General features: G+C 38.2%; 1 protein-coding gene across 9 annotated transcripts in view; it reads left to right on the top strand.

Annotated features, from left to right (window-relative positions):
• The window catches only part of CELF1 (CUGBP Elav-like family member 1), a 56,374-nt gene extending 33,707 nt beyond the window's left edge, over positions 1–22,667 (top strand). For 6 of the 9 annotated variants that reach the window (XM_070937007.1, XM_070936988.1, XM_070936998.1 and 3 more), the window contains 12 exons: positions 575–657; positions 4,085–4,133; positions 4,782–4,916; positions 5,114–5,193; positions 5,906–6,067; positions 6,995–7,076; positions 9,943–10,071; positions 11,944–12,057; positions 12,194–12,379; positions 13,447–13,590; positions 14,679–14,847; positions 19,803–22,667. In XM_070937007.1, the coding sequence (XP_070793108.1) occupies positions 575–657; positions 4,085–4,133; positions 4,782–4,916; positions 5,114–5,193; positions 5,906–6,067; positions 6,995–7,076; positions 9,943–10,071; positions 11,944–12,057; positions 12,194–12,379; positions 13,447–13,590; positions 14,679–14,806 (1,292 nt within the window). In that variant the 3' untranslated portion in view covers positions 14,807–14,847; positions 19,803–22,667. The remainder of the gene's footprint in view (positions 1–574; positions 658–4,084; positions 4,134–4,781; positions 4,917–5,113; positions 5,194–5,905; positions 6,068–6,994; positions 7,077–9,942; positions 10,072–11,943; positions 12,058–12,193; positions 12,380–13,446; positions 13,591–14,678; positions 14,848–19,802) is intronic. The other 3 variants (XM_070936979.1, XM_070936970.1, XM_070936962.1) reach the window with 3 other exon arrangements.
• Positions 22,668–26,537: the final 3,870 nt, after the last annotated feature.

The raw sequence follows: 26,537 nt of genomic DNA, 5'->3' as shown, positions 1-26,537 counted from the left end.
CAAAATCAGAAGAAATAATTATATAGTTCATACCAGCTCATTGTGAAGTATATATTAACAAGGTCTAATAAACATATAACATTTTAAATATGCTGTCTGATCTAGAAAGGATTCATCTGCAGAACAAGTTTATTTTCCCATCCCCTGAAGCATTATTATCAGTAGGATATTTGAAACCATTGTACCATAAGAAACTGCATAGGACAGAGTGAGTTAATAAAGATCCCCTTCCTGTAATAAAATTGTCCACTTTGTGTAGAGCATCTCTGGATCTAACCTAAATTGTTTAAACATAGTCTATAATTAGGTAGTTTTCATATCATACATTCCACCATAAATTAACATCTAATTAGTCAAGATTATTGAAAGAAACAGCTTTCAGTCTTATAAAAAAATTGTTAGTGGTCATGTGAAGGCTACATCTGGAATGTATGGCATTCAAATGTGTATTATATGTCTCAAAAAAGTTCAGAATTAGGTTGCTAGAAATGCCCGACTTAGTTAATTAACTGATGTGGTAATTTAGGCTTGAAGTAGTTTTTAGTATGTGTTACAGAATGTGTTTATTTCATAGGGTGCTGTTTTGTTACATTTTATACCCGTAAAGCTGCACTAGAAGCACAGAATGCTCTTCATAACATGAAGATCCTCCCAGGGGTATGACAAATTATGTTATTTCTTGTTGTTGTTGTTTTTTAATTTATATATATATTTAATTTATATATATATATATACCGCCCTTCTCCCGAAGGACTCAGGGCGGTGAACAGCCATAATAAAACAATATACAAGACAAATTTAAAAACCATATTAAAATAATTCAATTTTTGGCCGAATTTAAAATTCCCATTCTAAAACCCTTACAAAACATATTAAAACCCATATTTAAAACCCAATTAAAATTATTGTCCCATCAGACCGGCTTGTTGGAATAACAGGGTCTTCAGCGCACGACGGAAGGCACGGAGGTTGGGGATCCTTCGTATATCCAGGGGTAATTTGTTCCATAGGGCAGGAGCCCCCACAGAGAAGGCTCTCCCCCTGGGAGTCGCCAGTCGACATTGTTTGGCCGACGGCACCCTGAGGAGGCCCTCTCTGTGGGAGCGTATCGGTCGGTGGGAGGCAGTCAGTGGCAGCAGGCGGTCCTGTAAATATCCAGGCCCTAAGCCATGGAGCGCTTTAAAGGTGGTAACCAACATCTTGAAACGCACCCGGAAGACCACCGGGAGCCAGTGCAGCTTATGCAAGAGAGGTGTTACATGGGAGCGACAAGTCGCCCCCATTATCACTCGCGCGGCCGCATTCTGGGCCAGTTGGAGCCTCTGGGTGCTTCTCAAGGGGAGCCCCATGTAGAGAGCATTACAATAGTCCAGACGGGAAGTGACAAGGGTGTGGGTGACTGCGCAAGGCGTCCCGATCCAGAAAGGGACGCAACTGGGAAATCAGGCGAACCTGATAAAAGGCCCCCCTGGCTACGGCCGTCATATGATCATCCAACAACAGCCATGAGTCCAGGAGGACAACCAAGTTGCGAGCCCTCTCTGAGGGGGGTAAGATCTCATCCCCAATAGCCAGTGATGGTTCTAGCTGGCTATATCAGGACGTCAGAAACCACATCCACTCAGTCTTGGAGAGCTTGAGTCTAAGCCTGTTCCTCCCCATCCAGATCCGCACGACCTCCAGGCAACGGGACATCATGTCAAGGGCATCATTGGGGTGGCCTGGGGTTGAAATGTACAGCTGCGTGTCATCGGCATACAGTTGACACTTCACCCCAAAGCCACGGATGATCTCACCCAGCGGCTTCACATAAATGTTGAACAGGAGGGGCGAGAGGACTGACCCTTGCGGCACCCCACAAGTGAGGAGCCTCGAGGTCGACCTCTGTCCCCCCATCAACACAGACTGCGTACGGTCAGAGAGGAAGGAGGAGAACCACCGTAACACGGTGCCCCCCACTCCCATCCCCTCCAGCCGACGCAGCATGATACCATGATCGATGGTATCAAAAACCGCTGAGAGGTCCAGGAGGACCATGACAGAGGAGCAACCTCTGTCCCGGGCCCTCCAGAGATCATCAACCAATGCGATCAATGCCGTTTCCGTGCTGTAACCCATCCTGATGCCCTACTGGCACGGATCTAGATAGACAGCTTCATCCAGGAATTGAGGAAGTTGTCGCGCCACCACACTCTCAACAACTTTCGCCGCGAAGCAGAGGTTGGAGACAGGACGGTAGTTAGCTAATACAGCCAGGTCCAGGGAAGGCTTCTTGAGGAGGGGCCTCACCACCGCCTCTTTCAAGGCGGATGGGAAGACACCCTCACTCAACGAAGCGTTAATAATCTCCTGAAACCAGCCTCGTGTAACCTCCCGGGAGGCCAGCACCAACCAGGAGGGACACGGGTCCAATAAACATGTGGTAGCGTTAAGCCTCCCCAAAATCCTGTCCATGTCCTCAGGAGCCACAGGGTCAAACTCCTCCCAGATAACACTCTCAGGACTCACCCCCATCATCCTGGCCGAAACTACCCAGTTGGAGTCCAGGCCGTCCCGAATCTGAACGATTTTATCATGCAGATATTGCACAAAATCCTCAGCTCTACCCTGCAAGGGGTCCTCCCTCGCTCCCACTTGAAGTAGGGAGCAGTCACCTTAAACAGGGTGGCTGGGCGGTTCTCTGCAGATGCTATAAGAGTGGAAAAATAATTAGATTTCGCCACTCTTATTGCCACTAGGTAGGTCTTGATATAAGATCTCACCAGTGTTCGATCAGATTCAGTGCGGCTGGCCCTCCAATCGCTCTCTAGGCATCTTTTCCGGCGCTTCATCTCCCTCAGCTCCTCGGAGAACCAAGGAGCTGATTGAGATCGGCACAGAGTCAGAGGCCGCAAAGGCGCGACGCGGTCCAAGGCTCCAGTGGCCGCACTATCCCAGGCGGCTACCAGTTCCTCAGCCGAGTCGTGAGTCAGAGCCTCTGGGAATGGCCCAAGCTCCGTCAGGAACCTCCCAGGGTCCATCAGGCGCCTGGGACGGAACCACCTAGTCGGTTCCATCTCCCTGCGACGAGGGGAAGCGGTTCGAAAGTCTAGCTGAAGGAGCGAATGATCTGTCCATGACAAGGACTTAATAACTAGGTCCCCTATTGTGAGATCATTCAACCACTGACCAGAGATGAAAATCAAGTCCAGCGTGTGTCCCCCGATGTGGGTGGGGTCATGAACTAACTGGGTCAGGTCCATGGCCGTCATGGAAGCCATGAACTCCCGAGCTGCTTCCGACATTTCACCGACGGATGGCAGGTTGAAATCCCCCATGACCAGAAGCCTGGGGGTATCCACCGCCACCCTGGCTATTACGTCGAGCAGCTCGGACAGGGCTGCTGCCACGTGGCAAGGAGCCAGGTACGCAGTCAACAAACCCATCTGCACCCCATGACCCCACTTAACAAGGAGGGATTCACAACCGGCTATCTGAGGAACAGTGGCCTCCCTCGGACTAAGACTTTCCTTAATAATCACCGCTAACCCCCCCCTCCCCCGGCCGCCCTTCCCCTGGGCCCTCGGCTGATGAAATGCACGGAAGCCTGGTGGGCACATCTCCCAGAGTAAATTGTTAATCAAATCCTCACTGGAAATACTACATTTTCCGTAGTAGATTATGTGGAATCCTTTGTCCTACTGTTTGTTTATGACTTATTTTGTATCAATTTAAATTCAGAATGATATTTTTACAAATAGAATTATAAGTTCCTAACTATAACATGTTTCAAATTAATATATTTTGTTATTTTGTGTATGAGTGATGTGTGCTGCTTCGTAGGATGTGCTCAAGACTTTGAATTCAACATTTTTCAAGCTTGAAATACCCCATTTCAGTTATTAAATAGTTTCAAGCCTTCCTAGAAGTGATTTAAGCACAAATAGGGCTAATTCATATTCAAAATACTTCATAAATGGACAGAAGAGACCATTCTAAGCGCAAAATGATTGTTTCATACTGGAAACATTTTGAATTTGTTTTGCATATTCCAAACAGTTTATTTTGAAAAATGTAATATTCCTCCATTACTTTCTTATTACAGATGCACCATCCCATTCAAATGAAGCCAGCTGACAGTGAAAAGAATAATGGTGAGTTTGGGTAAAAGATTGTTTGGTCTTGGTATGTTTTATCACATTGTTGTGGCAACATTCATTGCATTATATGTCAAAATTGCAACTTATGGACATTTTTAAAAATTTAAAGGCTCAGATCCCAACAATGCCATCTATGAAATAAAGCCAGAAAAGCAGTTTCATGCTATTCTGTTGAAAATCAGAATAAGAAATCCAGACATTTTATTTCATATTCAAAAGAAGGCAGCTTCAAGTCTGAAACACTTCTGATAATGTTGAAATACTGTAGATTGTTTGAAACTCAAAATGTATCCTTTCAGTTCATTGCTTTTTGTACACGGCTCTTCTACTAAACTCTGAGAGAATAGATTTTCTGACTGTTGCTCTAGACTAGGGGTGTCAAGCTCGTGTCGTCACATGACATATCGCAACTCCCCCCCCTCACTAAAACGGCCCATGGGCTGCGAGTTTGACACCCCTGCTCTAGACTGAAGATTCTAAATTTGTAGTGGCAGGGTAAAGAAAGTATTCCACTGCTTATAATAATGTTCATTTTGGGGCAACATACTTGTAAATTTTGCTGGATTGTTCTATAAAATCAAGGAAACTTACCCAATCATGTAAATAGTCAAGCTACAACTTTTGTTGTTGTTGTTCTCTTAGCAGTGGAAGATAGAAAACTATTCATTGGGATGATCTCAAAGAAGTGCAATGAAAATGATATCAGAGTGATGTTTTCCTCTTTTGGTCAAATTGAAGAATGCAGAATTCTACGGGGTCCTGATGGTTTAAGCCGAGGTACACACAGACCTGTTTGCAACTGATGACTTCTCCTTCAGACCTCTCTTCCTCCTCTCTCCCCAACTCTTGTCTTCCCCCATCTGCATACACATACATATCCCTTATATTTAATTGGGAAGTTTTAAAAATGTTTCTTTGTTCAGGAGATAGCTTGGATATACTGCTACTTAATTTTGATTGTATTCCCTTCTCAGGTTGTGCTTTTGTGACTTTTACCACAAGAGCAATGGCACAAACAGCAATCAAAGCAATGCATCAAGCACAGACCATGGAGGTAAAAAAAAAATACCAATTTTGAGAGACTTTTATGTTTGTAACTAAGTATTGCTAATTTTAGTCTAAGGACAATTTAAAGTGTTAGTTTAACTTTTAAATACTAAACCATTTAGGGTGTACTATCTGATCATTGAGTTTTATTGACACCCATTATAGTCAACAGAATTACACCCTTCACTTGAGATTCTTTTCATGTTTAGCTTCCAAGCTGTAGAATGTACTTTGCCTCTCTCTTTGCAGTATTGCTAAAGGAGTTAATACTTTCCTTCTCAGCCAGATAGTTTAGTTTATATTAAAAATCTCTTAAAATCCTTGTGGAAACACTTAAATCTTTATATAATCAACTGTTTTTGAGTTTTTAAGGTTTTATTTTAATTGTATTGATACCATCTATGGGTGGTAATAACACATCCAAATCATAATAGATAAATGGTTGGTTTAAGCTTTCCAGTTACTATGCTAACATCCCTTAGTTTGTACCCCCTGCATGGCACATACCCACACTTCTCTCCAGTTGTATGCAAAATAGGAAAGATATATAATATATGATACATGAATCTGCACTGAAATTCTGGAATGTGACAGGTTGCTTTAAAAAGATGACACAATTTCTGAATGTATCTTCTTTTTAAAGCAGTTATTTGAAGAATGTAAATTGTTAGGATTTTGGAAAGATGACAAAAGCTACAGCTGTGTGAATTGTATTGCAGGGATGCTCTTCTCCCATCGTAGTGAAATTTGCAGATACTCAGAAGGATAAAGAACAGAAACGAATCGCACAACAACTCCAGCAACAGATGCAACAGATTAGTGCTGCCTCTGTTTGGGGAAACTTGGCTGGACTGAACACACTTGGACCCCAGTACTTGGCAGTGAGTGTGCTTGACAGCTTCTGTTCAGAATTACTTTCTAAACTGTTTAATACACGTTTCTTGTTTGCAAGTATTCTCATTCTGAGGCTCTGTTATAAGCTCAAAAATTGGTAGTGGTAGTAGTGGTAAGTACAGACGATTGAAATGTTTTTTAGCATTGAAGCCTTGCCATATGTTAGGATTTCTATTGGAAGAAAGAATGTGGCACTTATGGACTGTGTTGTAGAACTTTGCATTTATATAGCTTTGTAGACTGGTGCGGGAGGGTAGGGGGAGGGGATGGTTTCATGTGAGTGGCAGGCAAGCATATGCATCCACTGCTTGTGCAATTGGAGCGTGCATGCACACATTTGCCCCCCATTTTGGGTGGTCCAGTTTTAAAACACCTCACAGCCCAGTAGTAGGCCAGAGGTTGGGGACCCCTGATAGAGAGTAAATAGGGAATTGAAGGTTTATTTTTCTTTTTATTACAGTATCTATATACAGTACTCTACCAACTTGTATATCATCCTGCCATATACACATATATGAAGACATTATTATTGTCTGTGGATTTGCACTTACAGCCTTCTTCCCTTGTTTTTATTTACCTTGCCTCCTCCCAGAGTACATTTATGGTATCTGAATAGGGAGGAGTTGAATATTTCACCAGTGTTAGAAACCTTTGTAGCCACATATTGGTGGCACACTAGCCATGAGTAAAGGGAGAATATTTCACCTGAAATTGCATGGGAAATTGGATTGTTCCTTTTCTAATAGCATCCTTCTTGGTATGAGATCACTGCTGCTTCGTGTGTATTGGTGATATGTGTGGTCAGTAAGAATTGTGCTTGTAACGGCATTCTGGCTGTGGTGTAGTGCAGTGTCTCCCAGAAGTGGAGCCAGCCCTCATTCTCACTCTTGTTCTGTTTTTGGTGTAATGTCTAGCTTTATTTACAGCTCCTTCAGCAGACAGCAGCTGCTTCCTCTGGGAATTTGAACACACTGGGCAACCTTCACCCAATGGGAGGTAAGTTTCTTTCTCCTCTTTCTGCTTGGGATCCCTACAAACAGGATCAGTAGCAGAGTGAAAATTTATTGAGCTGGTGCAATATATCACTTGTCCTGTGATATATTAATATTAGTGAAGACAGATCTTGGTTGTCTGTATAAGAGCTCAGGCACAGATGGTATCAATCACAAGTTTTTAACTTGAATATGAATATGCAGTAGCTGATCTTTTCACAAATGTAAGCACCTTCTCTTTAAAATTTGCTACTTTCTATTTTGTGGGAACAGCTGCCAATCTGACCTTACTATTTAAAAAGGAATCAAGGAATACTGAAGAAAAATTATGGGTCAGTTAATCTCACACCTGTTCTGGAGAGGAATGGTTGAAAGTATTGTTAGAATTTTTTTAAAGTAATGTAGGAGACTTACTGAAAAGGAGTCAGCATGACTTTCAGAAAGATTAGTCTTTTTCACTGATATTCTAGACTATTTTAGGATGTAAGCAAGTGTGTGGACAAGGCTGATTCCATAGGTACGTTATACCTGGATTATAAATAAAGTCTTTGGTACAGAATGAGTAATAAAAATGGATTTTAAAGATTTATGTGCCAATATCTTTTTAAACTTATTTACATTGAAGTACAAAGGGATAAAGGGGTACCCATAGTAGGTAAATGGGCTTCAAAATGGCTTATTCAGTGTGAATAAGTGTAAAATGAAATTGGCACACAAATCCAAACTTCACTTGTATATTTATTGGATCCTAGCTGACAGAGGCTGACCAGAAAAGGGATCTTGAGATTACAGTGGAGAGCTCAGTGAATAAATCAGTCTAATGTAAGCTGCTGTTAAAAAAAATAGAGTGAGTGAATTTCATGCATGGAATCATTAGGAAGAGAATTTAAAATAGAATTGTTGATACAATAAAGAGCAAAAAAAATCAGTCAATATGATAAAGGGGCTAGATATATCAGCAATTAAGAGTTATTTAGCTTGAAAGAAAAGGAGTAACAGGAGATATGAGGGAAGTATATACATAGCAATAGCACTTGGACTTATATACTGCTTCACAGTGCTTTACAGCCCTCTCTAAGCAGTTTACAGAGTCAGCATATTGCCCCCAGCAATCTGGGTCCTCATTTTACCAACCTCAGAAGGATGGAAGGCTGAGTCAACCTTGAGCTGGTGAGATTTGAATTGCTGAACTGCTGGCAGCCAGCAGAAGTAGCCTCCAGTACTGCATTCTAAGCACTGCGACATCATATATGCATTCATGGTATAGATAAAATGGATAGTGATAATTTTTTTCAGCCTTTCTTACTATCTTAGGACTTAGGATCATCATTGAAACTAAATGAAGGGAGATTTGGAATAGAAGGAAAGCTTTTCTTAAATGATACAAAATTAAACTATGGAATTTTCTGTTGTGGTAAGGGGAATAATTGGTTGAGAATGGATGATTTAATTACCTTATTTGACTCTTGGAGACCTAGCACGATGCCTGCATAAAACATATTCCTTCAATATGCATATCATGTGTCAAGACATACGTTCTTTAATTTTACTGGGCCGGAATATCTGGTGCTTTTGTCTTATCAACTTCATAAAACTTAATTTAGTTTTGAAAAAAGGATGATTTTTCTATTGAACAAGTTCCTATAATTTAGCACTGACCTACTGTTAGTCAATTAAATGTGTAGAATATTTGAAACTATTTTTAAAATTAAATTCTATTAAGGAATTAAAGCTGTATTGTTAAGCTTTTTATTTGAAAAAAGAATTGGGAGATGAAGGTAATAAAAATAAAAGCTATTTTGAGACAAGTTGAACAGGAAGAATAGTATGCATAACATGAAATGAAGTATTACATGAATTGATAGACTTATCAGTTATGGAATGACAATTGTTTTTTTAAAAATAGTCATTACAAAAGAAAAAATATGGAAATAGGCAAACAAATTTGGGGCCCAATTCAATCTTATAAAGTACTTTGCATTGGTTTGGGAACATTAAAAAAAGACAGAGGTAGCTAATCTCACTGATAAATTGTCTCCTTTTTCCATTCTTGTCTTCTACCTAATATTGATAATAAAATGATAAATAAATGATAAATAAACCTTGTTTAAAACAAGGAGGAGTTCTTGTTCAGTGTGGTTTGGTAATAAGATTATTACTTATTACATATTACTACTACTTCCACCAAAACCAGTGGTGGGTTGCTCCCGGTTCGCACCGGTTCACAAGAACCGGTAGTAAAAATTTGTAGTAGTTCTGAGAACCAGTAATAACATTGGCTGGCCATGCCCCCGAACCGGTCCCTGGCCCGACCACCGGTCGCTTACCCCCCCCCCCCCCCCCCATCTCATCAGAGGCTTTTTTTTTTTTTTTTTTTTACTTTTAAAAGCATTTTTTCTACAACCTCTTCGGCTGAAAAAATGCTTTTAAAAGTAAAAAAAAAAAAAAGCCTCTGATGATCCTGCGGCTCAGCTGGGAACATCTGAGGCTTTTCAAAGCATTGTTTTCTACAACCTCTTCAGCCGAAGAGGTGGTAAAAAAAATGCTTTGAAAAGCCTCTGACGATCCCAGCTGAGTTGCCTGATCGGCAGAGGCTTTTCAAAGCATTTTTTTCTGCAACCTCTTAAGGTTGTAGAAAAAATGCTTTTAAAAGTGTAAAAAAAAAAAAAAAAAGTTGGCCACGCCCATCCAGTCACATTACCCCTCCCACCAAGCCACGCCCACAAAATAAGCCACGCGCACAGAACCAGTAATAAAAAAATTTAGAACCCACCCCTGACCAAAACCCATTTAAGAGTGCTGCTGCTGCTGGGTCCACCAGTGGTTAATGGTACAAAAACAGACACATTGCATTGATTGATGTGTTGCAGGGTTGAATGCAATGCAATTGCAGAATCTAGCTGCATTAGCAGCTGCAGCTAGCGCAGCTCAGAATACCCCAAGTGGAACAACTGCACTCAACTCTTCCAATAGTCCATTAAGTGTGCTCACCAGTTCAGGTAAGGGAGTTGTTTTATTTATTCATTTGCTGTTTGATTAATTTATTTATTTGCTGTTTGATTAATTAACCTATTGTTAGCCTATTGTTATATATGCAGAGAGTTGCCTCTCTGCATATATAACAATAGGACCAGTTACCATGATTCAATTATTAAACCCTGCCCTTCATGAAGATAAATAACTACTAGAGAAAACTTAAATTTCACAAGAGGATATTTATTGTTTTATAAATGTAATTGATCCATTTGTTCAGTGAACACCACCAAGGTTCTTTACATTCTCTTGGATTTTCTTTGCAGATACAATTTTTTTGAAAATTGAGATAGAATTTAGAGACATTTTGTTTTTACAGTGACATTGCTTGTACCTTATACTACAACGGCTTGCTTTAACAATGCTTTTTGAACAAACAAGTTGGTCTCACAGATAAATGTAGTAATGGTTTATTTCCATTCAGTAGTTTTTAACTTTAACATCTCAGAACTGGATGGGGCAGAAAAACTTACCAAGAATAAGCCATATAATTACAAATGAGGCACCTCTACAAGTTTTTACATCATAAATCACAGCAAGGCAGTAGCATATTTCTCTCAACTTGTGGCTTATTGCTGTAAAACAAGGGATAATTTATTTCTAATCTTATTTACATATCATAGGATGAAAAGCAAGCCACGCTTGGCTTGATGCTGTAAACTTTTTATATCTGCTGACTGGAACTAAATGATAGTAATTTTAGATATGGATGAAAATAAATAAAACTTAAGAAAACCACTAAAATTTAAAATTAAATCTGCCTGTGCTTGACTGACCTCTTGCACCTCTTCTTATATTTTGTTGCTGTACTAAGATATGATATCAGAGTGTGGTATGTATACACATAATATGGAAAAGGATTAGTCACTGAGCCATCAATATTTTGAGATGGCAAAAGAGAAAGAATACTGTAGCCTTGCTCATTCTGCTTAAACAGTAATAAATTCAGTTGAGAGTTAGTAAGGAGCAAATGATTCCAGCTCTCTGGATGAGCATTTCATTGGATACTACATAGATACTACAGAGGTTTTTCTTCCATTGCAATTTACATCTAGGCAAAAAATAGGATTGCTTCTGAATATTGATAAAAACTCTTGCTATACTTTGCACAAAAAAAGATGTTGAGACTCTAGAAAGAGTGCAGAGAAGAGTAACAAGGATGATTAGGGGACTGGAGGCTAAAACATACAAAGAACGGTTGCTGAAATGGGGTGTGTCTAGTAGTTTAATTAAAAGAAGGACTGGGGTGAAATGATAGCAGTGTTCCAATATCTCAGGGGTTGCCACAAAGATGAGGGAGTCAAGCTATTCTTCAAAGCACCTGAAGGCAGGACAGAAAGCAATGGATGGAAACTAATAAAGGAGAGAAGCAACCTAGAACTAAGAAGAAATTTCCTGGCAGAACAGTTAATCAGTGGAACAACTTGCCTCCAGAAGTTGTGAATGCTCCAACACTGGAAGTTTTTAAGAAGAGATTGGACAACCATTTGTCTGAAATGGAATAGGGTTTCCTGCCTGAGCAAGGGGTTGGACTAGAAGATTTCCAAGGTCCCTTCCAATTCTGTTAAATATTCTGTTCTGTTAAATGAAAAGATACTCATTTTGGAACCAAGAGGATGCCAGGCTAAAGATTGGTGATTGCTGTTCACTGAAAATTCCTTTGGGAAAATAGAAGAGAGAGAAAAAGGAAAGCTTATCCCACTTTCCCCGGCCATTTTCCACTTGATATTTTAGAAGGATCTTGAATGTGCTTTATTTAGGCCTTTCGGAGATCGTGTTAAGTCATTTTGATATTGTTGGAAGTTGTTGCTGATGTTTTAACACTCTCATTTTAATAGCAGGTTCGTCACCCAGTTCCAGTAGCAGTTCCTCAGTAAACCCAATGGCTTCTCTTGGAGCGCTGCAAACACTGGCAGGGGCTACTGCAGGCCTGAATGTTGGCTCTTTAGCAGGCAAGTTCAGTGCATTGTAAGAAAAACTCAGAATCCATCTTTGCTTCAAACTCATGTCTCAATTTCCCTTACTTGATCAGTTGTCTTAACTGAAACCTTGTTGAAACAATTATATTTATTCATGTTTTCTGTACAGGAATGGCAGCCTTAAATGGAGGGCTAGGTAGCGGTGGCCTTTCAAATGGCACAGGGAGCACAATGGAGGCCCTAACTCAGGCATACTCTGGGATTCAGCAATATGCTGCTGCCGCATTGCCCACACTTTATAACCAGAGTCTTTTAACACAGCAGAGTATTGGTGCAGCAGGAAGTCAGAAGGAAGGTAGGTAGGAGGCAGTGTTGTGAAGTTTGTTCTTTAGCTATGGCCTACTGAGGTCTAGATATCATGTTATACTCAAAACTTTCTTCTCCAGTGATACAGAATCTGAAGTTACGGATAAAACACAGGACATATATATAGACATTTTATAGTGCATTTTGCAGACATTTTTACAGAATAGTCTGGCTACTCTGAAACATCTAATTCTAAAATTCTGTTTAGTTTTATCTTTCACCCAACCAAGAAATTCATTTTTAAAATCAATATATACAGTATATTGTATTATTTTTAATAATTCCAGTCATATTTTTGAACTATCATTATTTCTTATTTATGAGAAAGTACATAGTAGGTTTTGCATACAGTATCCTTAATCTGTACAGTTGCTTTGCAAGTTATTTGGCCAGTGCTGTTAACTATTGCAAATTGGAGGATTGAAATTGGCACAATCTTGGTTTAGTGACAAAAAAAAAATGGTTTAGTGAAAGGTTATCTAATTAGTTTTACCTGATGTGAGAGTGCTGTTACTTTATGGATGACATTGTCTTATAGATAATATATTTATTGTGATTTTATCACATTTTAAATACATAACAACCTATTGAAACATTAATCTGAAGGTCTAGGCTTTTAAATGGAAAGAGTGATGGAGCTCTGCAACTGGCTCCATCCCTATTTTTAATTTTATTAAAGAAGTACAGCCTGATCATCTTAATCAACTTTAGAGTATCACAACTTTCTGAACTGAGCTAGGAAGTGCCTATGTACCGGTATTTAATTATCAAGATGTGTTTCTGTATTTCTGTTCTTTGACTGAAACTACAAATAATGATCCTTTTTTTAAAAGTTATGTTTTATTTTTACTCTATTGCTATCTGTTCTTATTTTTAAAAAATGAGCACTAGGTATTATTTTTAACATTGCAAGATAATTGATTCCTGGAGATAGATTTTTCAGTAATAGCATGAGCTTTGGCTGTTAAATAAACATGTTTTTACTTCTCCTTTATTCTCTGTATTAAAATCCAAGAAGTTCTGGTTTTAATTTCCTTCTAAATGACTATTTTAAAGGTCCAGAAGGAGCCAATCTGTTCATCTACCATCTTCCCCAGGAGTTTGGGGACCAAGACCTGCTACAGATGTTCATGCCTTTTGGGAACGTTGTCTCTGCCAAGGTTTTCATTGACAAGCAGACCAATCTGAGCAAATGTTTTGGTATGTTCTGTTACATTGTTTTTCCTAAAAGAGAAGAATATTCATATCAGAGCAGTTGTTTGGAAGGTTTGTCCCACCATCTTCCTCTAGTTCTTTCTCTCATCTTTTCCCCTCCCCAACTTATGTATAATGAGCTGGTACAGAAACTTTTATTGTGAAACATTTAAGTCAGTAAGTTGCTGCTTTGCAGTTAGCAGCTTAAGTAAACAGGCGCATTGAAAGAACACACTGTAGTATTTCAAATAACTAAAATCTTTTGAAAATATATCCACACAAACACATTATATGTAAGCAAAACATTGGTAAATAAGAAAGCAATGTGACTCAGCTTAAAAGTAGTGTTAGCATGATTGCTCAGTCATATATTTAACGCTCACTAAAAATGTCAGGTTTGGTGCCATCTGGAATATTCTAGCTCTTCTTTTCCAAGCCATTAAATTTATCAGTAGAAGAATAGGCACAGATTATAGCGCTAAAAAGACTCTAACATCTGCTTGTTTGTTTGAGTCGAGTAGGGAATTGTTTTTTTTTTTAAAGTCCTATTCCATCTCATATGCTTTACCTGTAGTTACACTAAAAATTAAGAGTGGTTTTGTATTTTAAAAAATGCAAATTGCGATGGTGGTGATAATGATGTTTTTCGGAGTATAAGACACACCTTTTTCCCCCCTAAAAGGGGGTGAAAATTTAGGTGCGTCTTATACACCGAATGTAGCCTGCCCACTCACTGGCTCCCACCCTTTGGCCTCTGCCTCGCAGCAGTTACCTCCTTGCAGGCAAACAGCACAGGTTCAGCACAGCCTAATTAGCCCAACTCTCAGCTGATTTGCTCTCAGCTGTTTTGCACAGGGCTCTGCTGCTTGCTGCAAAGAGGTAAATTGCTGGAGCAGATTTTTTTTTCCCTTATGCTAATCAAGCTATGCTGAAAACAAAACTGAAAGTAAAATTGCTCAGAGGCAGATTTCTTTTTCTTCTTTTCCTCACCAAAAAAGGTAGGTGTGTCTTATAGTCCGGTGCATCTTATACTCCGAAAAATACGGTACTCATATTCTCTAATTGCACTTAACTGTGAGTTTTTCTTTTCTTAGGTTTTGTAAGTTATGACAATCCCGTCTCTGCACAAGCTGCCATCCAGTCAATGAATGGATTTCAAATTGGCATGAAACGACTGAAAGTACAGCTCAAGCGCTCTAAGAATGACAGCAAGCCATATTGAGTGCCCCTCCCCCCTGGAACTGGAGTGAGAAGGATCTTCTGGTAAGTTGGGGAGGAGCCCACTTAGGGATTCAAAAACTCTTTAAGGCTGTATTTTTACAGTCACGGAAGCTGATTGATACCATTCTGTCTGGCACATCTTCCCCTGAAGACTCAGCTGCAGCCTCTACTGAGAATTCTGCGGATGGAGGACAACTTTGTGCTTTTGTTTCCAGTGTTTTACTTTGGAGCTTAGGTGCCATATCACTATTTTTTTTTAAAAAAAAAAGTTTGCTGTGTTTGTAACTGTGTTTTTGAGAAGGACCAATGCCAGCCACCTTGGAGAGGAAAGGAAAATAGTAAGTGCAATTGGAAGTGACACTGCATGACTTAGATATGAGGAGACCCCAATGATACTCATGAAAGGGAGAAGCAGGAAGCTGAATCCAAATCATGTGGTGGTTGGTTAATGAACAACCCCTAAGGAGCTTTGCCAAGCTATTTGCTAGGTTTATTTAGTAAATGCCTTATGTGAGAACTGTATACAGAATCAGTAAGTTGGAGGATAATAGTTGGGCAAAAATATTCATGTGATAAAGGAAAAATGCAGTAATTATAATGCTAAAATACGTTTGTATAGTGCAATGTGTGTGGTTGCAGTTTATAAAAGTATCCAGTGATGTTTTTTGATCAGCTGTTTACACTTTGGACAGAACAACCTTTTTAAAAATTGGATAATATGAATTAGTGTTTCAATTTCTTGGAAACTACACTTGAAGTTAGTTAGTTTAATGAAGTTATCTATACTTTAAGCTGTAATCCAGGAATTCCTGGATTTAATTTACAATCTTACTACAAAACCAATGTCGCATGATAAAATTTGTTCTTCCCCTGTTCTAGAACTTGAAAAGGAAGAAATGGTGCTCATAAAGTACAAGTTAAAGTCTCCTTAGTGTTAAACTGACAGATGGTTTTAAAATGAGCTCTTATTGCTCTGATTTCTGGCATTCATTTCCCCCCCCTCCAACTTCGTACAAGTGTGTGTCAGAATAATACTGGCCCAAAGATTTTTTCTTGTTTCATATATATTTATTTTTCACAAATATTGTCATCTTGTTACATAGCAGTTTTCTTTTGAGCGTGTGCCAGTGCAAAAGACTAAATTCAAAGGACTGAATCTGCAGAATTTTGATCTGGTCTACATATTGCCTGAGCTCAGTGCCTAATAATTCAAAGTCATATTTCTTCCCCTTCTAATACACATCCTTTTTTCACATGGGTGTAACTACCAAAAGCATTAAATTTTTATACACACTAGACCTGAATCCAAAGGGAATTTTTAACAGTATGAGTTTGAGCCATGGCAAGAAGTTACGTAAAATCTAGCCCTGAGGCTAGAAAAAATTAGTCCTATTGTTAGGAAAGTTTACAGTGTTATATATAGATTCAATATATTGATATTTTCTGAATATGCTCTTTCTCATTTGTTAAAACATTTTCACAGCACGCCAGTCAACCCATACATTTTGTATTTAGAAACAAGACATTTTAGGGGAGGATGGAAAAAAATTATTTCCAAGAAAGATCCAAAAGCTCATCAAGTTTGAAATGCCATTGTATAATAGAAAACTCAGTAGGATATCCAGGCATTTACTAGGGACTGGGTCCCCTTGTTTACTAAAACTGAGGCATTATAATTTGCGTAAGGCCACCCATCTGTGATTCAAGTTGTTTTTCTGATGAATTTGGAATCTCACTGCAGATTTATAACTTGATGAATGGCATAGTAAAAATTAAACAGCATTTATTTAAAAAGCATATATAATGGTGATAAAAAGGTTGAATGGTCAAATTGCCAAATTTTCCATTTGTGCTGGCATGTGGTATCCTTCAGTATTGAATATTTGGGGTCTAATTTAAAAGCATATGCATACACTTAGATAACTGTATACCATTTGAAGTTTGTGCACTAGGAGAAGTTGTATCCTGGTACTATGAGGATGGGGGAGTGTTGGAGTGCTAAGGGTCCCAGAATTGTCAAGGGATTTTTTAAATAAAAATATACTTTCAGGAAAAAAAAAGAGGTCATGGTTGGGAGCAGTTGCTCCAGTTGCAACCTGATATAACCAAGAATGTTGTTTCTATTTTTATAGAAGTTTTATACTGCTCCAGGGTGGAGAATATTTATTATCTAAATTATTTCACTGGATAAGACCAGGGTTTTGCATAATCCTGAATGTGATTGTGTAATGCATACATAAACAATGTGCATGATTGAAACTACTGACTTTCAGTGGCCTGTTTGTAACTAGGCAAACTACTAAATAGGATAAGAATTAATGCTGTGAACCAGTGGAGGAGGAAAGCTGTGCTCAATTTTTGCTATAGTCACTCCTCCCAGTACTACTACTCTTCTCAGTCACTATTACTAGCTTTTCTAAATACTTTGTCGCTATTTATTCAATGTCCATATACTTTGTAACTTTTCTGTATGCTTCCATCATGACAACTATGGGGCAACTTTCCTCCCGTTGAACTAGCAACACAATATTTGTGTTATGCTTATCCTATAATGTTTCCTTTCATAAGTATGATCAATGCAAGTGCCCTAATTCTACTGTCAGAGTTACCAAAGTTAAGAATGCAGGTTAAATTCTAAAAGAGATCTTTGGAATAGATTGGCAGAATTCTTGTGCCTTCAGTGGTGCTGTTCTGAATGATTTAAGATAGAATGCTTCAACCAAAATACTTGTTTCTCCTGAATTTCCCTTGATCTGGCCACACAAATGCTTTTCAGAACAAATAATGAAGATTTGTTTCCCAGGGAGATTCCCACTTGGCAAGAAAATGAATCTGGTTTATACAAGGATACATATAGATTCCCTTTTGGAGTTTTGCTTCCACATATCATTTTTCTGCATAGCTTGTTGCTCGGTTTGCTCCCTCTGCCCAATCTTTGGCAAAAAAAAAATAAAAAAAAATCACCGAAGCCGATCAAATTGGAACATAATCATTTAGTTACTTGATATCATAGTTACTTATAAACACATCCTCAGATTAAAATGGTGAGTTTGGTAATGCACATGCAGAAGGCAGAAATTGATAAAGAAGTTCAAGTTATACTGAAAATTATATTGAGCAGAGTTTGCATTCATGAAGCAAATTTTGCAACACCAGAGCCTTAGTATTATTGGGAGAGAGGGTGGATATCTTTAAAATAAAGAAGTCATCATGGTTTTGCATGTAGCTTTTTAACTATGTATTTTGTTAATTCATGTGAATGGATAGATTCTGGGAAAGAAAATGTCTATTGAGATTTTGGGGTGTGTATTTTATGATAAAAATAATTTTAAAACTGTCATATTTTAATTCAGCAATTTAATTTTTGTAATCTCACTCCCCCCCCCCCCCCAAGGGTAGGAGCAAATGCAATCTTTGCTGGTTCCTTAATTCAAACATATTTAGGCAATTGCACACACCAAGAAAAGATACTGCTTCTTAAAAGAGCAGTTGACAAGTAGTGAGGGGTGCCCAAGCCAGATCTTTGCCATCTTTGGACATGAACGCTGCATCTCTAGTTGGATCAAAGGTTTTTCTGCCAGTGGGAGCCTTCTTGGGTTCATTAAGGATACTCCAGGGGAAGTGACTTTACTAATATACTTCTCTTAGTATTACTATCAAATTTTTTCAATGAATTCCCCAATCCTAAAACATTCAGGTGTATAGGGAATTATAAAGAGGAAAAAAAGTTAACAAGGATTAACTCCTCCCTTGTTTCAGCTGAAGAAGGGTTGCCCTAGATCCAGAACTAATGGAAGGATGGTTTGTTTAAAGATCACTCATTTTGATTCCAAGCCAGTGTTGTTTTTTAAGTAAGTTTAAAATTAAATAACATAGTGTAACTTGACACTTGTTAGAAAAAGTAAATTGCATTCGCACAAATGTATACTTCATTTGTATTATTCAGCTGAAATAGATCTCTGTATTTAAATCAAAATGTTGTAACATGCATTTATTATAATTAGGATGGAAGTGAGGGCAAATCTAAGAACGATAGTTTTTCCAATATGCTGCTTCAGACAATTGCTTATGAACACTATGTTAAGAAAATGCTTAAATATGTTTGTCCTTGATATTTAGGCCTCTTGTGTTGTGATCCTGTTAGAGATTCTGTCACTTTGAAAATCTCTTAAAAGTCTCTGCAGATAAAAATCCTTCCTTTCAAAACTGGCAGAGGTGACTGTAGAACCTTTGAGAGTCCAGAATTCCTCCTCACAGAATCAAAGAGCAACATTTATGTATTGAAAAGAGTTGCAAAGGAGGGTGGTGGATTTTTTTTTGCAAGTATCATAGTAAAAAGGGCTCAGCTGCAACAAGTCTTAATTTGCAGGCAAGTCTTAATTCTTTCCTTTCTGTGGGGGCATCAGTTTTACTCACACAGTAAACGTGTTTAATGTCATTTTAATGCCAGAATCTACATACATGTACATACATACACACGTATATGAGTTTCTATTGCCTAAGTATGCCCCATGGTAAGAAGAAGAAAGTGTTAAACTATCCGTGCCCAGTTGCCCAGTGATCTCTGCTTTGTCTTCCACCTGTTATGTGAACTGTCCTACCATTACATTTTATGAAGTCAGGTTCTAGTGAAAGGGAAGGGTGCTGCCTTCCTCATGAAGACGTAGCAGGAACACTGACTTAGAGCTGTGTTGAATGCGCAGCTGTATGCCGCTAAGTCAGAGTCCATTCTGTAGCCAGAGTCTAAAGGGAATCCCAGGCCTCTGTTCCATTTAATTTCTGACAATTTTTACATTTATTTGGTGTCTTATGCACTTCAACTTTTACTTGTTCATTGTTGGCATGTGCTGCCCTTCCTTGTCAACTCCCCTCCCCAAGAGGTCTCATTGTACAGTGCCCATTCCTGTTTCACTCTCTTCTCTCTTTCTCTCTCTGTTTGGATGTACTGTTCTGTGTAACTCAGTAGGTCTCCTTCTTTCTGGTTTGTTTTTTTCTAGATTCCTGCCGTTTGTTCATCGTTGTGCCTAAAGCATGTCGATGTGGCGTTCAAGTACATCGTCCAAATCCTTGTCTCTTCAGCTTCTCTGATGCTTGAACTCTCACCCTTTGACCTTGTGTTGACTTTTGATGCTGATGTGTATTTTTATTATGTTTGTTTCTTCTTTTTTTCCTTCTTTTTTTTTGTGCTGCCAAATTGGTTTTGCTAGAAAGACTGCTGATGGGGAATATTTAAACTTGCATTTGAATATAAAAGAATTCTATTTTTCTAGAACTTCATAAGATAACCACTTGATTTTGTGATTCTGATTCTTTGTAATTGTCTTCAGAGCAGCCTTGCTAGCATACCTCGTGGAGTATTTGTATTTCTGTGAACATACAGCCAATCACTTTCTAGGCTTAGTTTTTTCTGTGTGCTTAGTTTCAACAAAAATCTTTGAAGGAAAAAGTAAAAGGATGCAACTCAAAAGCTTTCAGGAGGCTTCTGGTCACATTTTGCTGAACCTACTTGGCCATGCTTGAGGAGAGAGCATGTGTTCATTGACTTGAGTAGCTTCAGCAGAAAACACTTGAATTACACTTTTTCCTGATTGTAGCTGCATTTTTGCCCTGGCACTTAACTGCTTTTTCCTTCCTGTGTGATTATCAGCCTTTGTCTGCAGTGAGAATTTAATCAAAGTTGGTGTTGTATTTTGTTAAACCTTTGCATGCTTAGTTTTTTGTAACTACAATCTCCTCAGCAAAATGTGAGTTTTTGTTTTTGTTTTGTTTTTCTTTTAAAATTTCAAATAATGCCCCTGTAAACGTTTTGCATGTTTCCTGCTGTGTTCTTCACAATCCTGTATATATATATACACCCTTCACCTCTGTTTTCTATAGTTGGTGCAAAAACTGAGCAATTTTATTAGGTTTCAAAGCTGTCCTTTTTTGGATGCCAGACTTGTGATCATATGTCATGTAAGGACATCTCCTGTGCATTTAGACTGCTTTACACAGTATCTGCACCTTGCTCTATTATCACAGCTATGGAAAGGTCTCAGGGGTTTGATTGCACTGTTCAGATGGTCATGGTGGCAGCGGCAGGGATACAAGTTTAACAGAAAGATGTGGGATGTTTGCGTAATACTGCTTCTGAAATCCAACGGAGCTCAGGCTCTTTTGGGGTAGCCTTAATTTGTACCTCTTGTTTAATATGCGACTTGCTTTGTGAAATTTTAACACCATTAACTCTCAGTGAATGGAAGCTTGATTGCTCTCCAGTTCTTACACTTGAAATAGCATGTCGTATATATCCCATAGAAGGAATCTGTAAGCCTAGGCACAAAACTGCTGGCTCTTTCTCCAAGTGACAAGCACAATATAACAGCACGTTGGCTGTTACCTGAACAGGGTACCAACCCCGGCTCCTTTTCTCAGGGGCCTTAGCTGGGGGAATCTCCTCTGTGGAGAATTTTTTTAAAAGTTTTGTTCTTTAATTGGGTTAGGAGACATGCAGTTTTCTTTCTTTTTTTCTTTCTTTTTCTTTCTGGCCTGATGAAAAAATAGGACAGATTATCCTTCTCTGGGAAACATGCTTCAGCTTTGCTGCACATATGATCTGCTTTAGAAGCTGAGATATAGTCCGGGGGCTTCACAGCACCTGCAAAAAGTCCTGTGGTAAGGACTAAGCACAAGGGGCAACGGGGTGGAGGAGAAGCTATGAAGGAATTTTAACAGGAGGAAGGAATGTGAAACAAAACATTTGGAGAGTAGAAACATGCAAGAGACCTATCTGGGCCTTAGGAAGCTTTCACTCTATTGTTGGCAAAAATCAGCTGCCAGCTCTCTTGCTGGATGGGTAATCTCTCTCCATGTTTGTTTTTCTCTCAACCTTGTGATCAGCATCACTAAGGATGAGAGTGACTTGAAAGGGGATATATCATTGCATTATTTGGGGTACAGCTGTGAGATGATTGACCTTAGGCTCACAGTCACAATGCACAGGGGTGTCTGATGGCAGGGAAGTCAAGGCCTTGCAGTGTATTAATTAATTTTGCCAATACATTTCTTTATAATGCGCATACAGTTTCATGAGAAACTCTGGAGAATCCTGTGGTAAAAAAAAATCTCTGGAGAAAACCAAAATGCCAAACATTAGATGTTCCTTTCCTTTCTTTCCTTTGATTGTTTTAATAATTCTGTGGTGGTTTTAATGGATTTGAGACAGTAAAGCAGCAGCTGCCTTTTATTTCTAGCTGCTTTTTGTGAATAATTAAAAAAAAAGAAAATTTACATTTTGGAAAAAAAAACCTGTGGGCTTTTTTATTGGTACAAACATTGTATTTAACACTAGGGGTTTTGTACAGTTTTTTGCCTTTTCTACTAGAAAACAATGTAAAGTGATTCACAAATGTGACAAGAAAACAAATTGCCACTATGACCAAATGTAGAATCTGTTCTGCAGTTTAACAGGATTTAATCAATTCAAAGTCGTGATTCTGTTGTAGCAATGCTTTTCTTTACCCTGTTTGAACTGTTCCTTTTTCTTGTTTGATTTGCAAAACAAAATGTCTTTTTTGTGTGAAATTGTGTTGTACTCTGTAGAAAATTATGGATTTTACTTTAGTGGTTAAAAAAGAAGCACATGTTGCTTTTCTGATCACGGAGTTTGTGTAGTGGATTTAAAAAATGAAAGTTTTGTTAAGTTTGGAACGAGCGAGTATGTATTAAGGAATTTTCTTCCTTTTGTGTGTGGTTTCTTTTTGTCCCACTGGGGAACTTAAAGCTGTTTTAATTGCACAGACACACAGACAAGAAGTCATTTTGTATATGCCAAGTGTGGTATCTCCCTTTGTTTATTTGCTATTAAACTGTTTGAGAAGAAATTTCTGTGTCATCCTTGTATTTACTTATTTAGAAGGCAAATTGGTATATTGGTATCTGGGTATTTGAAAAAAAGGGTTGCTTAGTCTAAACGTATGAGAAGGTGGAATATATACATCATCTTTTCTGTCACTGGCATGCTGCTTCCCTAAATATAAAAGCTCACCTTTTTCCCCTCTCTTAATTTAAATTATTTTTCTAAGCATTTCACTTTAAGGTTTATTTTCTATCCTTGACGTAAATTGACTGGGCCAGGATCTATTTCATCAAAGATTTTTCTGATAGGCAAATATACACATGAGGAATAGTTTATTATACAAAAATGCATCTCCATTCAGTTATTTTCTGCTAAGTTTATCTTGTTTAAATCACCTTGGGAAAGCTGCCACATTTTAAGATATAAAAATAAATAATATAGATAGTATTTTAGATTCTTTCTCCTAATTCCTGCAACTGTATTTGCATCTTTAGTGGCCTTGCAAAATTTCAACACTTTCTATTATAACTTTATTATAAGTATTTATATTGAATATAAATTATAATTATTTGTACTACAAACAGATCTTAAGGCCTATATTGCAGGATGCATTTCTTCAAATTGTTTTTACTTTTTACCTTACCAAATAAAGGAAGCAAAATCCTACAAGATAAGATTATGAGGTTTAGGTAGAAATTCATTTAAAAGTCAGCTAATTGGCATTTTTTTTAACTTTTACCTTCTAATAAGCACTAAATTCTACCACTTAATAAATACTAATAATTGTTTGGATTCTTCCTTAGATCAAGTTAAAATGATCAAGTTAAAACATTTGTCCTCGTAATAATTTTTTAATGTGCATGAACCATTTCTGCTATATATTTTTTCCTGCTAGAATAATCCCTATAAATGGTTTTGGAAATGTTTTAAATGGCTTAATTTCAAATATATGGGGTGAGTATTTAGTCATCATTGTTCCATCTGTTGCACCATTACAAAATTCTGCATCACTTGTTTTGTTTTGTGGTACATTAAACAACAGAAGATTGAAAAGCTATTTTGAAGTCATAAGTGTGAGTGGAAAACTGAGGAAACACTTGAACAATAAATGACATAGATAAAAATGGTTACAGGCATCATTATATTTCTTATATGTTAATACTGAAGTAAAGCCAGTGTTGAATGAAGTTAAGAATTGTGTAAGAAAGGCCTCTGCTTTGCTATTGATTTCTTATTATCCTCCCCCAACTACATGTTTAAAAATCTAATCTTTAGGTAAACCAGAGTCACACTTCCAGATTTCCTGTGTTTTTGAATGAAAGGTGATGCTCAGGTAAAGCTAGAACAGGAACACAAGTCCCTTAAAACATAATCTGGTTATTAAATGCACCTTCATGATTTTTAATTCCAGCCTGATCTAGTAGCTGTGACATTCTTGAATTCTAATAAATAATTTTTAAGAATTAAAAACTTGATTCCACTGAAATCCCAGCAACACTACTTAAGTATTTGTCATATTCTGAGATAAACCATTTTCCATATGGTTCAATTGTCATTAAGAATTTAGACAGGGATGTATCTGATTGGGAATTGAGTCTTATACATTTACATAGCTACTAAATTCTACTAAGTTTTTGTTAGGTACAATTGCCCAAAAAAATCATATGGCATTTTATCACATACCAACTCTCTAGTGACTGGCCCTCACTTGAAATGAAATGAGATAACAGTGAATTGAACTGCATGTGAAGGAATTTCTGGTTTTTAATTCTGTTCAAATTAAATGAAGTTGGTTACAGTATAGTGTTCTTATGAGAAATTTTTATGGATACTATCTTTTTTTAATACAGAGAATTGAAAACAGATTATTTGTAATCTGGGATATAATCTCATTCTGCATGCTTAGAGTAGTTAAAAGCATTTCTAAGTAGATTATGTTGGAATTAAATGTTTAAAATAGACAAATTTCACATTCCTAATTGGCTCTGAGGGTTGAGCTATACAGTGCAAGGGAGTAATACATTCCAAGAGATTTTTTTTCCTCTCTCATCTCAAAAATAAAACATTGCAGTGGCTATTTTAGAGTACTGATTTACACAGGTGTCTTAACTGTCTTAGCCCTTCTCTATAGCTATTGATATTTGGAACTGAAAAGGAGTTTGGATTGCCAGCTGACATATAAATCAGCTTGATATGCAGAAATCTTTTTTTTAACCACATACAGGTCAAGTTATTTGATTCCCGCAGGTAAACTGCTCTTTCAATACACTGCAGAAAAAGTTAATGTTGAAAATATAGCATTATCACTAAGATAAATTTGTGCATAAATTAGTTGCTATAAATATGATTCCCATTCTGTCTCCCAGGATCAGTGCACTGTGTACTGGCACTGTTGTTTAAGAAATTTGGAAGGGCGATTCCAATAAAATGAGATGTGTATTCACAGGATTTCCTTGCTGCCCCAGATACAGACTCTGAGTGACTCACTATAAAAATAGAGAAACACATAAAGCAGCATTTCAGCATAAAATCCAATGAAGTTAAAATTACAGCAACTACATAGATACATTTTAGGTGATTGGAAATGCCCAAACAGGGAGGCGGACTTAAGATGGGATTAGATTTGCATTGTTGCACAGCCACTAGAGCAGGGGTCCCCAACCCCAATCCATGGACCAGCACTGGGCCACAGCATGGCAGAAACCGGGCTGCAAAGAAAGCGGGGTACAGGCAGCATGGAAAAACCTCCACGGAACTGGTCCCTAGTGCCCAAAAGATTGGGTGAGGTTGCACTAGAGAACCAGGACTGACACCACCACACCCCTCCCAGGTTCCATGGAATCTTATCTATCAGTTCCCAAGAGAAGGCAAGCAATCTGAGGAGATTACTGTATAATAGGCAGAATGTAATAAAGTAGTTAGCTTGAACTCTATATGTGTGGATTTGGCTGCTTGCACTTGACAGCATTGTATCTAACAACCGCTTTGTAAATCTGGCCGAGAAGGATCCCATTCCTCAAAAAATGGGCAGTTATCTTATTCTTCCTTAGAGCTACAGTAGCATCCCTTCTCAGTATGGGCAGAATCAAAAAGTACACTGTCACGAAGGTAATAAGGATACAAGCCATAAACCCAGGTATAGGTCATCCCCAGCATTTTGTACTTTGAAAGCTTTTAATAACTAGTGTCATATCATAGCATAGCTGCTACTTTGCTAAAAATAATTTTCATCCATAGACAGATTTTTAAACAATTGTAATTTCCCTACATTTTAAAGATCAGCTCCAAGTAGAACACATTATAGTAATCAAGTGTGAACTGATAAGGCTTTGATTGACTGTTATGCAGGTCTCACATTCCACAAGCAAAGATGGTTGGTGTACCAAATGAAACTCGGTAAAGGTCTTGCTGTCCTTGTTTGTACTTGCTTTCAAACAGGATCTTGAATCCAGGAGAAACCCAGTGTTCCATCTGATGGAGTTTGACCCAATCTAAAATCAGTGTTGAAACTGACATGAAGCCAGATGACTTCTGGACCTACGGCTATTTTTATTTTTTTTTTGGCTTGTGATTTAAATTGAATCTGTTTCATTCCATTGAGTCCCTCACAGCTTCCATACACCAGATTGGGATTCTCACTGGGGCTCCTGCTCAACCCAGAAGTAGAGCTGCATATCTGGCAATAGTTGCCTGTTCTTTTTCTGATATTTCCAATAAAACCCCCAAGGAGACTGAGCTAATACAATGTAATGTCCATTTCCTTGGCTTCCAAGGGTTCAAAAGAATGCCAGGTGACTTCACAAGAGATTGCCTCAGTCACCTCATTGGTTTCTGCCCATGATGTGTCCAACTCACATGAGCAATTTTATCCAGAAAATGCCTAGTAAGTCACAGT

Source organism: Pituophis catenifer, unplaced genomic scaffold, assembly GCF_029215685.1.
Source record: "Pituophis catenifer annectens isolate HBS135680 unplaced genomic scaffold, rPitCat1.0.hap2 SCAF_1, whole genome shotgun sequence".
NCBI classification, from domain to species: Eukaryota; Metazoa; Chordata; class Lepidosauria; order Squamata; family Colubridae; genus Pituophis; species Pituophis catenifer.
The sequence above is the reverse complement of the archived record's forward strand: the minus strand, read 5'-3'. Positions and strand labels throughout refer to the sequence as shown.